This window comes from Gigantopelta aegis, chromosome 1 (genome assembly GCF_016097555.1).
Source record: "Gigantopelta aegis isolate Gae_Host chromosome 1, Gae_host_genome, whole genome shotgun sequence".
Classification (NCBI taxonomy): Eukaryota; Metazoa; Mollusca; class Gastropoda; order Neomphalida; family Peltospiridae; genus Gigantopelta; species Gigantopelta aegis.
In genome coordinates, this window is record NC_054699.1 from 40,171,349 (window position 1) to 40,186,998 (window position 15,650).

Sequence of the window (15,650 nt, forward strand, 5' to 3'; positions counted from 1 at the left end):
TAGTGCTAGAGTAAATCCACAAATTCGGGCCACAACAATATATTTGAGACATCAAACGTTGGTAGGCTGGTAGGTACTGGGTTCGGATCCCAGTCGAGGCATGGGATTTTTAATCCAGATACCGACTCCAAACTCCGCAAGGCTCAATGGGTAGGTGTAAACCACTTGCACCGACCAGTGATCCATAACTGGTTCAACAAAGGCCATGGTTTGTGCTATCCTGCCTGTGGGAAGCGCAAATAAAAGATCCCTTGCTGCTAATCGGAAGAGTAGCCCATGTAGTGGCGACAGCGGGTTTCCTCTCAAAAATCTGTGTGGTCCTTAACCATATGTCTGACGCCATATAACCGTAAATAAAATGTTGAGTGCGTCGTTAAATAAAACATTTCTTTCTTTCTTTCAAACGTTGTTAATTCAGACATGGAGTCTCGCCCCACACCGACCGCGCATCAAGCGAGCGCTTTACCACTGGGCTACGTCTCGCCCCACACCGACGGAGATCGATCCTAGACCGACCGCGCATCAAGCGAGCGCTTTACCACTGGGCTACGTCTCGCCCCACACCGACGGAGATCGATCCTAGACCGACCGCGCATCAAGCGAGCGCTTTACCACTGGGCTACGTCTCGCCCCCTCTATTGATTGTGATAAATTGTATTATACAGGATGTATGATGTATTGCAGATCTAATGGAGACCCCCCGCCATGAAATCGTGGGCTGGCGGTGTCAGAACCCGAATCCATGGCGGGCGTGCCTGAACCGTAAGGATGTGGGCACGTTAATACAGTTCCCTTCCTTCTCTAATGGAGATACAGAATCAACATAGAAAAGTAAAACGTCCCAAAGTACAAGCCATCTGAGAAGATGTGGAGGATTTGGTATGTGTGTGAGGGGGGGGGGGGGGGGGGGGGGGCTAAGGGTTTTAAAAAATGTAGGCATAAAGATTGTAAACAATAAAGGTGCGTGACAACGTCATACATTTGTTTTCAAATATTTATTAATCAAAGGCGTCGAAAGAAGGGGAAAGACACAGCACCCCCCCCCCCCCCACACACACACACACACACAGCGGCGGCGCCGGATGTATAATGTATTTATGCATCCTGCGCCGCCGCTGAAAAGTGAATTAATATATAGCACTCACACGCGCGCATATACACATACACACACTCACATGCGCGCGCACACACACACACACAGAAGGAATTAACAAAACTCCACTTCCCACTAATACATAATTTAGTTCCCATTAATCAAAGCCGTTGATAGAGGGGGGTGGCAGAAGGGCACTGTCACCCCCCCCCCCCACCCCCCCGAATATTATGCACAGTCTCCCCATCACCGCCGCTGAAACGTGAATTAAAATATAGCACCCTCGGCTCCCTCCCCCGCCGCTGAAAGGTGAATTAATATATAGCACCCCCTCCCCAGGCATTGTTATCTACCGATGCCAATGTTAATCATTATGTTCATGATGTCACATATTAATGAGTTGGCAATTAGAAAACAAAAAGAAACAATAACTCGACTCTATACCAATATGTAATTTATTTCCCATTTTAAGCATAGGCGTCGACAGAGGGCGCTGGTATCTTGCGACGCCCATGCTAATCATTATTCTATCACACCTTAAGTTGGCAATTAGAAAAGGAAAAAAAAAAAAAAAGGCGAAGGAGAAACACCAACTCAGCTTTGTAGTAATACATAATTTAGTTTCATTCTTTAATATCAATGTTTGTCAATCACGGGAACGGACGTCACGGATCGGGGTTTTTTATCTAGCGGCAGTTTCACCGTGCTCAAGAATTCCTTTATTTTCGCGATGTCCGATGGGTAGATCCTGCAACATCCGCCGATCCACCTGGCGCCCAGCTGAATCCACTCGGCCACTTTCGGGGTCAGGTCAAAGTCCGCGGGCCGCCCACACCAACTGAAAATGGGTAAACCTAGGTTTAGTTTATCCTAAATAAAGGTGCGACCATTCAGCACAACTCTCTCTCTCTCTCTCTCTCTCTCTCTCTCTCTCTCTCCATCGCGCTCACCCCCTCCTCTCTCTCTCTCACTCACTTCTTCCATCGCGCTCACTCACTCCCTCTCTCTCTCCTCTTCCTCCCCCCCCCTCTCTCTCTCTCGCGCGCCACTCCACCCCCCTCTCTCTCCTCACTCAACTTCTTCCATTGCGCTCATCACATCCTCTCTCTCTCAACTTCCTCCATCGCGCTCACTCAACTCACTCCCTCTCTCTCTCCTCTTCCTCCCCCCCCCTCTCTCTCTCTCTCGCGCACTCACCCCCTCCTCTCTCTCTCACTTCTTCCATTGCGCTCACTCACTCCTCTCTCGCTCACTTCCTCCATCGCGCGCTCACTCACTCCCCCTCTCTCTATCTCTACCTCCCCCCTTTCTCTCTCTCTCTCCACTCTCCCACTCTCCCTCTCTCTCTCTCTCTCTCTCTCACTCACTCCTCTCTCTCTCTCACTTCCTCTCATCGCGCTCACTCACTCCCTCTCTCTCTCTTCTCTTCCTGCGCTCACTCCTCTCTCCTCTATCTCTCTCGCGCACTCCTCCCCTCACCCTCCTCTCTCTCTCTCTTCTCCACCCACTCCTCTCTCTCTAACTTCCTTCCATTGCGCTCACTCCTCCTCTCTCTCTCACTTCCTCCATCGCGCTCACTCACTCCCCCTCTCTCTCCTCCTCCCCTTTCTCTCTCTCTCCCCCCCCTCTCTTCTCTCTCCCCCCTCTCCTCCCCCCCCCCCCCCCCCCCTCCCTCTCTCTCTCTCTCTGTCCGTGGTGTTTGTAATGAAACGGAAGGTTGTGGTGCGATAATCGATGATATGTACCAAGACATGTTTAACTATATGTGTAATAATAAATGCTTCTATTTTGTGTTTCTAAAACAGCTGGCTAATCGTTTGAATAACTGGTCCGAAAATATCAATACAGGAGTTCTTGTATATGTGGTCTTGTGGCCTTACATGTAATGAAATCATTGAATACACGCGCGTTTGTTTTGGGCGGGGCTTTACTTGCTAGGTAGAGAATTATCTTCGTTTGAAAGCCAAATTATCTGGCACTTTTTGACCATTTAAAATAGATAATCTAACCTTAAGTTGTTGTTGTTGTTTTTGTCTTTTTAATTTTTTTTTTTTTTTTAAAGCTGGCGTTCGAGGCGGGCGTTTTCTTGGTCTATGCAACGACATTTTAATATCCAATAATTTTCCTAAATGGCTGACCAAAAAAAATAAAAATAAAATAAAAATGCTTGACTTTGTATTATTCTGAAGAATTCTTCGTACAAATACGGTCTTTAAATGATTAGTACCAAATGCATCCTCATAAAATGTAATGCACGAAGTAAAACGAGTTTAATTCATTGCTTGCTTGTAACCCCCCCCTCCCCAAACAAAAAAAACAAAAAACAAAACAAACCTACAAAACCCCCAGAGAACATGTTATCAAGGAACATATAGAAATAGTTCTGCTTGCCAATATAACGACAATTTTTTATTTTTTTTATTTTTTTTTATTTAGAGCATAATTAATTAGTTCCAGAGTGGGTATGCTAAGTATTTTAAAATATATTTTAATACTTGGAAATTTCTCTTTCAGGTGTTAAAATACGGTAGTTTCAGCCTTCAGAGCACAGCGTGTGCGATGCGTGCGTGTGCGTGCGTGCGTGTGCAGTGTGTGCGTGCGGTCCGGCTAAAAACAAATCGAAATACATTAGGCCTAGTTTCAATGAAAAAAAAAAAAGAGAGAAAGAAATGTTTTATTTAACGACGCACTCAGCACATTTTATTTACGGTTATATGGCGTCAGACATATGGTTAAGGACCACACAGAACCGAACCGAACCGAACTTTATTCACTCAGAACATATATATACAATACAATATCACACAGATATGAGAGAGCAAAACCGCTGTCGCCACTTCATGGGCTATTCTTTTCGATTAGCAGCAAGGGATCTTTTATATGCACCATCCCACAGACAGGGTAGTACATACCACGGCCTTTGATATACCAGCCATGGTGCAATGTCAGGTACCAGAAATAACCCAATGGGCCCACCAACGTAGTTTCAATGACAGCGTCTAAACCGAATGCGTGTGAAAGAAAGAAAGAAAGAAATGTTTTATTTAACGACGAACTCAACACATTTTATTTACGGTTATATGGCGTCAGGCATATGGCTATGGACCACACAGATTTGGAGAGGAAACCCGCTGTCGCCACTATATGGGCTACTCTTTCCGATTAGCAGCAAGGGATCTTTTATTTGCGCTTCCCACAGGCAGGATAGCACAAACCATGGCCTTTGTTGAACCAGTTATGGATCACTGGTCGGTGCAAGTGGTTTTACACCTACCCATTGAGCCTTGTGAAGCACCCAGTCGGGGTTTGGAGTCGGTATCTGGATGAAAAATCCCATGCCTCGACTGGGATCCGAACCCAGTATCTACCAGCCTGTAAACCGATAGCCTAACCACGACGCCACCGAGGCCGGTGAATGCGTGTGATGCGCGCGTCTGCAAATCGAATGCGGCCAGCCGCAATGAAATAATCGTATATGGTGTATAGGCCCAAAAACGCAAACCACAAATGCACGCACGTCCCGCATTCAGTCTATAAGGTAAGCTAAGATCAACTTCATTGCATGTAAACATTCCACATTTGGAACTGGGTGCATGGCACAAACAGAACTGTAACGTGGAAAGGTGTTTGGAGGCATGATCCTCCCAACCCCTCCCCCACCCCACCCCTACGTTCCTCGGCCCCCAATTATTGCAGCTGTCCCGTATTTCGAGGGCGTTGGTCCAACCGTTATTGTCTAGCACGGCATCCCGGTATTAAATGTCATACAAATGTTTGCAGGTTGTGACCCGCGGGTTAGCGATGACGTATGGATCCGTCATCTAACAGGGGCGGCATTGTGCAATTGAATGTCAGACCGTACTCATCTTTCGGGTGAACGGCGAAACACCGGCTCAAAGCCACGTACGTGGACCCGAGCGAATAAAGAGATGCGTCACGGGTTAGCATTTTAATTACACACTTAAAAGGCGTTTTGTCACAGACACTTGACCTATTTAATGACCCATCGAAGTATTACCTGAAAATATATATGCGTTTGATTTGTCCCTAAAAGTATTTTATTTAACCATAACCACCATATCCCACTTATTAATGCTATTTAATAAATAAAATGGAATTATGTCGACGGTCCATAATTAAAAAGACCAACAACAAAAAAACAAACAAACAAACAAACAAACAAAAAATACCTAAAATTGTCGAGAGGGTTGACATGGAGTTCCCAACATTACGGTTTAGTTTGGAAGATACAATAGCGAGGTTTGATATCACAAATGAATGTAATTTTCATTTATTATCAATTTTGAGAGAAATGGGGTCGTTAAATCCGTGACAATATGCCTTTAACGGTGCTTCATACGGTTTTCACGTGCAGAACTTATTCCGGACAGACGTAAAAAGAAAATGTGATTCTTAAGAAAAGTATTTTAATGTGCGTCCAGCACTAGTGCAGACCTGTCTGCTAATCGTACGATCCTAAAGATCGATATTGCATATTTTAATACTTAAAATGGCTGTAACTATCTTTAATAGGTGCCATTTCGAAGAATCTTAACAAAACTTTCCTTTATTCTAAAACAAAAGCGGTTTTTATTGATGACAATAAACTTGTAAATGCCATAAGCCAATTATCCCAGACAGAGGATCGCCATGTGTGTTTGTGTTATCACGTGACACTATCAGGCAGCCATTTGAGCGAGGATATCACGCGAAGCAATAGTAAACGATAAGAGAGATTTAATGAAAAATAATTTGTAAGAAAGATTAATATTTTTAACATTGAAAACATCTGTCAATTTATACATTTCTTTAACATAATATAGATATTAATTTTGTAAACAATAATCTGATAATTTGCATAGGTAGCCTAGAAGAAAATAAACAGCGATTGAGTTATGGTTTAGTTTAGACTTCAGCTGGCGGCAAATAGTCTTGATAATACAAGGCATTAGTTATAAGTAGGCGTCAAAACAACGGGCCGTATTGTTGATTGTCATAAATAATTACGAATAGATAACCTATGACCCGAATGGAAATTCTATGACCCGTACAAACCCTGTATATCTGGCCACTAACTTACTTCAAACTATTTGTATTAGTCCGCTATGTTAAAAAAAAAATCATACCACTGGCAAATATATTCCTTTGTTTCTCTTAATCATATTGCGCAACCGCCAACTGTTGGTCAGACTAGAGGAGCAATTAACAGTTTCAGCAACTCGTGGCAGTAGAGAGCGCGCACATGAAAGGGTGGAATTTCAGACACCGATCACTTAAATGTCTTGCCGATTGTGGAGTGACTGGACATGTCAAATCATTTGGTAGCCCGGCAGACTACCGGGGTTAGACAACTGGTAGTCCGAGTGAGAAATCGGTAGCCAAAACACCCCGGGCTACCGCTAAGGTCGAGCCCTGCTCGCTAGTCAGTCTTGCTCAGTTGCGGAGTGATTTTCTTGCTCAGTGGAGCCAGGGGCTACAGGATCGTTTGACCGCGACGGATAATGGATTTAGTGTCCTTACACTACCATCACCACCCGAACCCTGCAACTGGTACATCAAATTAAAAACCACCACCAACAACAACAACAACAACAACCAAAAAACCGAAAAAAAAAAAAAAAACCAACAACAAAACGTATTCATTCGTGGAGGGCGTAGGGGATTAATCATTGTAATCCACGTTAAAATGCTTACTAATTCGTTTGCAACCCTATATCGCTGTTTGACAGTCATGCTAATATGAATAAATGTTCGGGCATGTACGTTTAAGTTTAAGCAAAAGACAGCCTCCGCCCACTCCCCCCCCCCCCCCCCCCCCCTACAAAAATGGGAGTCCGTACGCTTATTGTTCAGGTGCTCAAATACGGTATTTGTAGCCTTCTGAGAACAACAAGAGGAAAAAGCGGGTTGGGGGCATGACCCTACCTCCCCCTACCCCGTTCAGCTTGGCGACGTAATATATCCACACTTTTCTTACACATCCAATGGATAATTTGTTTTAAGTTAGTTTTGTTTAACGACACCACTAGAGCACAATGATTAATCAATCATCCGCTACTGGATGTCAAACATTTGGTAACTCTTTGACATACCAGTCGTGGTGCACTGGCTGGGACGAGAAATATACAAAGGGAAGTAATGCTGTTCCAGTGATCGGTTGCGCTCTACCGATAATCGATTGGTGACAAGAAAGTTACTTATTTTTACTACAGTTTGGATGATCGAATTATATATATATATATATATATATATATATATATATATATATATATATATATATATATATATATGCTGTGGTTCGTGTTTATATTCATATGTACGTAAAGAAACCAGACACTGAATAGGTTTTAATGGGAAAATTCACTGACCTGAGTGCCATTCCACAAAACAATTGTAGCTAAGGTTAATTGTAGTGACTTAAGGTGAGTTTTATGGCTTAAAACCGTTTCACAAAGCAACCTTACAGTAGTCGTAACTGTCCCTATAGCGATTAAGATATTCTGTACAAAGACGTGCGAATTAGCTAAATTGCTTTCCGACTATTCGGAACATCTTGCATGTATTGACTGGTATCGGACATCCATGAGTAACATTGTCAGTTTATTTTGCTAAGCAATAATTGCTGAATGCATAAGACATCAGAGTTGTCTCCCATATTTTCGTATGAAGGTCGTATGGCCTAGAACGTTTGTCATCGAACGCCGAGTTTTATAAAAGGTATTATGTGTATATTAGATCCATTTTTACACAAAGAGTTCGTATACTTATTAGAAAATCATCAAGTCGTTATCTCACAGCCATTTGACATCAACGTTAGCGGCTTACACCTGTGATCGTACCCATGGGCGGATCCAGGAAATATTTTTAGGGGGGGGGGACCAAAAAAGAAGGGCACATTGACTCGTCAAAAGGGCACCTTACTACAAGTTTTGATATTTACAATTAATATGAATTCCTACAGTTCTACGTCATAATATACTAGCAATAATGAAGTAAATTGGCGTCACTCGCGTTAGAACCTCAATGGGGCCCCATTGAGACTCAATAACACAGACACATATCTGCAAGCTTGCGCATGTACACGAAAATCTTGATTTCATTTATCTACAATATAATTATTGTTTACTTAAAAAAAAAAAAATTCTACAAACAAAAAGGGCACTTGGACATTTTGAGGGCACTTGAACAATTTTTTGGGGGGGACGCGTCCCCCCCCCCCCCCCCCCCCCCCCCCCCCCCCCCCCCCCCCCCTGGATCCGCCCATGATCGTACCAATTATAAATTTGCACCGCAATTTACGACAGAAAGCTACAACGCTTCGTGGAACGGGCTGGCAATCGTAGAACAAAGGTTAAGGTCGCGATGGCAGGTATTTACGACAATAGTAGTGCTAAGATCACCTTATGTGCATGTGGTAGTTATGCAGTTAACGTGATCTTAGGGCTATGATCGCTTTGTGGAACAGGTACCTAATCAGACAGTTCAAATTTTATTTGCGCTTCCCACAGGCAGGATAGCACAAACCATGACCTTTGTTGAACCAGTTATGGATCACTGGTCGGTGCAAGTGGTTTACACCTATCCATTGAGCCTTGCGGAGCACTCACTCAGGGTTTGGAGTCGGGTACCTGGATTAAAAATCCCATGACTCGACTGGGATCCGAACCCAGTACCTACCAGCCTGTAGACCGATGGCCTAACCACGACGCCACCGAGGCCGTTGTCGCCACTTCATTGGCTACTATTTCGATTAGCAGCAAGGGATCTTTTATATGTACCATCCCACAGATAGGATAGTACATACCACGGCCTTTGTTACACCAGTCATGGTACACTGGCTGGAACAAAAAATAGCCCAATGGGGTCACCGACGGGGATCGATCCTAAACCGACCGCGCATCAAGCGAGCGCTTTACCACTGCGCTACGTCTCGCCCCAAGACTGGATGGGTGCGATGCGTGCGAAAGTGAAATAGTAATGTATGGTGTGTATGCCAAAACCCATAGTGTGTGTGTGTGTGTGGGGGGGGGGGGGGGGGGGGGATCCACCGACATTTGGTATGTATATACTTTTGTATGTATTTATAATTTTATAAAATTTCATTAAGGATTCTGTTTTTTCTTTTACGTTCATTTATTAATAATAATAATAATAAAATATATAATAATAATAATAAATAAAAAAAATTATAATAATAATAAATAGTAATTATCCATAAAACTGTGTGAATCGGCGAAGCCTTTCTCACATAAGCTTGCGGATAATTGTTTTTGTTCATACGCAGATTACTTATAGTTAAATTTCAATCATACTTGCTAATAATAACACAAAAACTTCATACTTTATTATGAATTATTTTTGGTTCATAAACAATAATGCTCAATAAGACAACTTGTCCATATGAAAAGACGTAATTTTTACGTCGATCGAGTAATGGACAAACTCTCGTTGTTACGTCTGGATTTATGGGATGACGTTATGTTGTAATGAATGTAACGGAAATTTAATTTTCACAGTTTAAAAAACAAAAAGGAGTTTGATTGGTGACAAGCCTAACACCTAAACCCCCGCCCTAATCATTTTCTGTCCCGGGTTAAGTCCCTTGGCTATCCAGAGACCAGCCTGAAACCTTAGTGGTATAGGGGCATGTTAAAAAGTTTTAAGTCAAGTCAAGTCTAGCACTACACTCACTCTCACACTCTCTCTCTCTCTCTCTCTCTCTCTCTCTCTCTCTCTCTCTCTCTCTCTCTCAGTGTATCTCTGTCTATCTGTCTCTGTGTCTCTCTGTCTGTCTATCTGTCTCCGTCTCTCTCTCTCTCTGTGTCTCTCTCTCTCTCTGTGTGTGTGTGTGTGTGTGTTTGTGTGTGTAATGTAATGGAAGGTTGTCGTGCGATAATCGGTGATATGTACCACTGCATTTAAAACAAATTGTTCTGTTTAACAACACCACTAGAGCAAATTGATTTATTAATCATCGGCCTCTCTCTCTCTCCTCTCTCTCTCTCTCCTCTCTCTCTCTCCTCCCTCTCTCCTCCCTCTCTCTCTCCTCTCTCTCTCTCTCTCTCTCCTCTCTCTCTCTCTCTCTCTCTCTCATGCTTATGATTACACACCCCTTTACTGGATCCCACTTCTCGCCCGAGTTCGGCTTGACGATCACTGGCTTGGACACATTGCCTAGCATCTTGAGGAGCGGCGAGATGAACTCGGGTTTGGTGCAGTTAACGCCCACGGCGATCACGCTGTCAGACTGGATGACGCTCTGGACAGCTGTTGAGAACACCTCCCCGTGGTAAATGTGCGCGTTGTCCTGGAGAAAGAAGGAAGGAAGGAAATGTTTTGTTTAACGACGCACTCAACACATCTTACTTACGGTTATATGGCGTACGGTTAACATATGGTTAAGGACCACACATATATTGAGAGAGGAAACCCGCTATCGCCACTTCATGGGCTACTCTTTTCGATAAGCAGCAAGAGATCTTTTTATATGCACCATCCCACAGACAGGATAACACATACCATTCGTGGTGCACTGGCTGAAACGAGAAATAGCCCAATGAGCCCACCGACGGGTATCGATCCCAAACCGACCGCACATTGAGCGAGGGCTTGCAGAAAGAACATTTGTTTCGTTTAACGACACCACTAGAGCATATTGGATTATCAATTATGAGGAGGGGCGGGATATAGCCCAGTGGTTTAGCGCTCGCTTGATGTTCGGTCGGTCTGGGATCGATCCCCGTTGGTGGTTCTAATAGACCAAATCAATTCCTATTGCCGATAATGTTAACGTTTACTAATAAAACTGATATAAGCAGCGTTTCAACACACCCAGGAAGTACAGCAATAGAAAGTGTGGCACCTCACATCTAATCTACCTGCAAGAAAATGGGGGGTCACGTATCATTTAAGAGATTTAATTAATGTTTTTAATAGTAACCGTCATATTTGCTGAAAATTGCAGTTCCATTGTTGGGGGTACCCAGCATTAGTTTCAACCTGTGATTTATACTGCATAACAACAGTATAACAAATAACAGTGTATTTATTTATTGTCAATGGATAATAGTATTTGCACAAATAATCAATGTCACACATATTACTACCAATCACACCCACAGCTGCTTTTACTTCATAAATATTTGACGGTGCACATCGAACTTTGACACGGAACTCTCTTCTTTGGTACCATGCAACCTATACCAAAAAATTATATTTTTTAAAAAGTGTCCAATTGGATGTTTTCATGACTATCAGGATCTTGTGTGTTCTGCTATGATGTGACATCATAATTGAAAGTGTTGTTCCTTCAGTGCAACCTGATTTAATGTACACCTCAGGAAGCATCAGTATTATGCAAAGTTGTATACAAATACCATGTATCATATTTAAAACAAATAATAAATAAAAGTACTACTATTGAAGATACATACTATGGGTTGGTTGTGTGTGCTTAGTTGTATATGAAGTGTGTGCATGCATAGTCTGACTAATTATTTATATATGTGGTACACATCATGATGGGGAAAACACCCAAGGTATGGAATATGCTTAGATGTCAAGTCACTGAATGCAATATTTTCAAACCCATCAGCCTAGTTGGTTTTTATGTATGCAATATTAAATCCACTGACAGCTACCAATATGTCTATTGATATTTTATTAATAATCTCCAGTGATTGGTGTTTACAGACATGTATCATATCTAGAGTTACCATTAGGGTTTTACATTTTTATTTTTATTTAATTATTTTCTGTTTTAACTGAATATAATATTCATATTGTATGATTACTACAATCTGTAATGTAACAAATCATTTACATAGTAATATTGGAAAACATAGCTTTACAGATGTGGTAATAATGGAAGATAATACTAACACACTTCAAGGTACATGTAGATTAGCAAATGTGTCAAAATTGCTCTTGTACTTGGTACATACTTCAAATACCCTTTACTATAGAAAACTCACTGAATATATGGACAAGATTTAATGAACTGACCTAAAGCTATCATTACCAAGCTTATACTTGTGTACAAATAAAGAAGAGAATGTAAAATGGCTACACAGAACCCACTTCTGTAGATTTTAATGTTTTTGCCAAACTCACAAAAACAATTGTAAAAAATTCCATATTTGCCTAAAACATAATTCACCAACCTAAAAAGTATGTTAAAATTACAGCAGAAATCAGGTTATTTAAATATAGTCATTCCAGAGTCAATTGCATTTAAATACACATTGTTAATGGAGATCTAAGCGATTAACCTAATATCAGAGCTCTAACATTCTTTTTTAATTAAAAATGAATTATTACTAATAGCTTATTTCATCTTGCCAAGACTTATTATCCTAAATAAGATTAGGGTTATATGACATGTCTGTCACCTTGGATAAATAAGCTTTAAAATATTTTAAGTAAAAAATATGGGCCAAAATCTCCAATTCGTCACCACAGACTTTTTTTCAAACTCTATTCTCAGCAGTGCACAGTAAATTAATGCCAAAGTCAAGGTCATTATGAACTCCCATGCCTGAGTGTAACCTAATTAAGCAATTATGTCTGTCAAATAACAGTAAATGGCACACAATATAAAATAATGATAATATAGTGAATATATGCTATAGTTTCTAATAGACCAAATCAATTCCTATTGCCGATAATGTTAACGTTTACTAATAAAACTAATATAAGCAGCATTTCAACACACCCAGGAAGTACAGCAATAAAAAGTGTGGCACCTCACATCTAATCTACCTGCAAGAAAATGGGAGGTCACGTATCATTTAAGAGATTTAATTAATGTTTTTAATAGCAACCGTCATTTTTGCTGAAAATTGCAGTTCCATTTTTGGGGGTACCCCGCTTTAGTTTCAACATCTGGTATATACTGCATAACAACTGTATGACAAATAAAAGTGTATTTATTTATTGTCAATGGATAATAGTATTTGCACAAATAATCAATGTCACATATTACTACCAATCACACCCACAGCTGTTTTTACTCCATAAATATTTGACGGTGCACATCGAACTTTGACACAGGACTCTCTTCTTTGGTACTATGCAACCTGGTGGGCTCATTTGGGCTATTTCTCTTGCCAGCCAGGGCACTAAGACTGATATATCACAGGCCTTGGTATGTGCTATCCTGTCTGTGGAAAAGTGCATATACAAGATCCCTTGCTGCATTAGGAAAAATGACAACATGTCAGAGTTACCAAATGTTTGACATTCAATAGCCGATGCTTAATTAGATTAATGTGCTCTAGTGGTGTCGTTAAGCAACACAAACTTTAACTTTTAACTTTACGTTTTGTTTAACGACACCACTAGAGCACATTGGTTTAGTAATCATTGGCTATTGGATGTCAGACATTTGGTAATTCTGATATATAGTCTTAGAGAGGAAACCCGCTACATTTGTTCCCATTAGCAGCAAGGGATCTTTTTATATGCAACATCCCACAGACAGGATAGCACATACCGTGGCATATGGCAACTGATTTAATTAGAACTGGGCTACGTCATGCCCCTGAATAAAGAAAATCATATGGTATGTATCACGTCGGCGGTACCATATTATATGGACTATGTTCTATTTAGGTGTGTCTCTTCAACACTTCACTGTACCGTTATATAACAGTAAAAAATGAACCTTCACTGAGGGGATTCGAACCATAGAGTCTCAGTACGAGAGCCCAGCGCTCTACCAACTGAGCTAATAGGAAAATTCCCACTAGCTACTGGCAGTAGGCGCACCTAAAAACAACACGATTACGGATAAGCAGGGGTGGATGCAGGATTTTGTAGCGGGTCGCCCACAAAATGCTGAAAAGAACAAGTTTGAGTTTGTCAAAGGGCAAATGAGACGAAACCAAAACAAGAGGGAGATCTGTATTGCAATTTAGTGTTGTATATTATTGTGAATGATGATTTGTTTAACACCACCACTAAAGCACATTGATTTACTAATCATCGGCTATTGGATATCAAACATTTGGTAATTGTGACATATAGTCTTAGAGAGGAAACCCGCTACATTTGTGTTAATTAGTAGCAAGGGATCTTTTTATATGCACCATCCCACAGACAGGATAACACATACTACAGCCATTGATATACCAGTCGTGGTGCACTGGCCGGAACGAGAAATAGCCCAAATGGGCCCACTGACAAGGATCGGTCCTAGATCGACCATGCACAGTCATAGAGATAGAGATATCCCTTGCTACATTTTTCCATTAGTAGCAAGGGATATTTTATATACAGCATCTCACAGGCAGGACAGCACATACCACAGCTTTTGCCATACCAATCGTGGTGCACTGGCTGTGACGAGAAACAGCCCAATGGGCCCACTGACGGGGATCGCTCCCAGACCGATCGGGCATCAAGCTAGCGGTTTGCCTCTGGGCTACGTCCTGCCCAACAATGGTGTTGTTTTCTTAAGGACTGGTCGCCCACGGTGGTCTAAACTATGTTTGCCATGCTGCTTTATTTGTAAAGGGTAGCCAACACTGGCGTAACCAGGATTTTATATTGAGGAGGGGTGGGGGGCGTAGCCAGGATTTTAGGTTGGGGGCCCATCCCATATGGGGGGTGGGGGAGGTGGGGGGCAATCCACACTGTGTATGTATGTATGTATGTATTTTATAAAATTCAAGAGGTTTTTTTTTTTATTAAAGTTTTGTGTGGGGACTTTTGCGCCCCCACACTTCACCTCCCTACCCCAACCCTACCCTGTAACTATTTCAGGACCAGCCCTCACCTTCCAGGAGTAGGTAACCCAGGCTTTGGCACCCCCACCCCTCCCCACTCCCTTGTAATTATTTTAAGACAAGCCGTCATCTTGCAGGAGTAGGTAACCAAGGTTTTTGCGCCCTCACCCTCCCCACCCCCTGTAACTATTTCAGGACCAGCCCCACCTTGGAGGCATAGATAACAGAGGTTTTGACGCTCCCACCCCTCCCCGCCCCCTCCATTACTATTTCAGGACCAGCCCTCACCTTACAGGCGTAGGTAACCCAGGCTTTTGCACCACCACACCCCTACCCACCCCCTACGTAACTATTTCAGGATGAGTCCTCACCTTACAGGCGTAGGTAGCACAGGTTTTGGCGCTCCCACCCCTCCCCACCCCCTGTAACTGTTTCAGGACCAGCCCTCACCTTGCAGGGGTAGGTAACCCAGGTTTTTGCACTTCCTGTAACTATTTCAGGACCAGCCCTCACCTTTGCAGGCGTAGGTGACCCAGGTTTTTGCCCCACCCACCCTCCTGGTATTTCAGGACCAGCCCTCACCTTGCAGGCGTAGGTAACCCAGGCTTTGCACACCCACCCTCCTGTAACTAACCCAGCCCTCACCTTACAGGCGTAGGTAACTAACCCAGGTTTTCCCCCCCCTGACCAGACCAGCCCTCACCTTGCAGGCGTAGGTGACCCAGGTTCTTGCACACCCACCCTCCTGTAACTATTTCAGGACCAGCCCTCACCTTGCAGGCGTAGGTGACCCAGGTTTTTGCGCACCCACCCTCCTGTAACTATTTCAG

General features: G+C 42.5%; 1 protein-coding gene across 2 annotated transcripts in view; it reads right to left on the reverse strand.

Annotated features, from left to right (window-relative positions):
* Positions 1 to 1,532: 1,532 nt before the first annotated feature.
* Positions 1,533 to 15,650, reverse strand: part of LOC121374963 (homocysteine S-methyltransferase YbgG-like) — a 33,887-nt gene continuing 19,769 nt past the window's right edge. For both annotated transcript variants that reach the window (XM_041502130.1, XM_041502121.1), the window contains exons 7-8: positions 10,204 to 10,400; positions 1,533 to 1,931 (exon numbers count right to left, since the gene is read on the reverse strand). In XM_041502130.1, the coding sequence (XP_041358064.1) occupies positions 1,730 to 1,931; positions 10,204 to 10,400 (399 nt within the window). In that variant the 3' untranslated portion in view covers positions 1,533 to 1,729. The remainder of the gene's footprint in view (positions 1,932 to 10,203; positions 10,401 to 15,650) is intronic.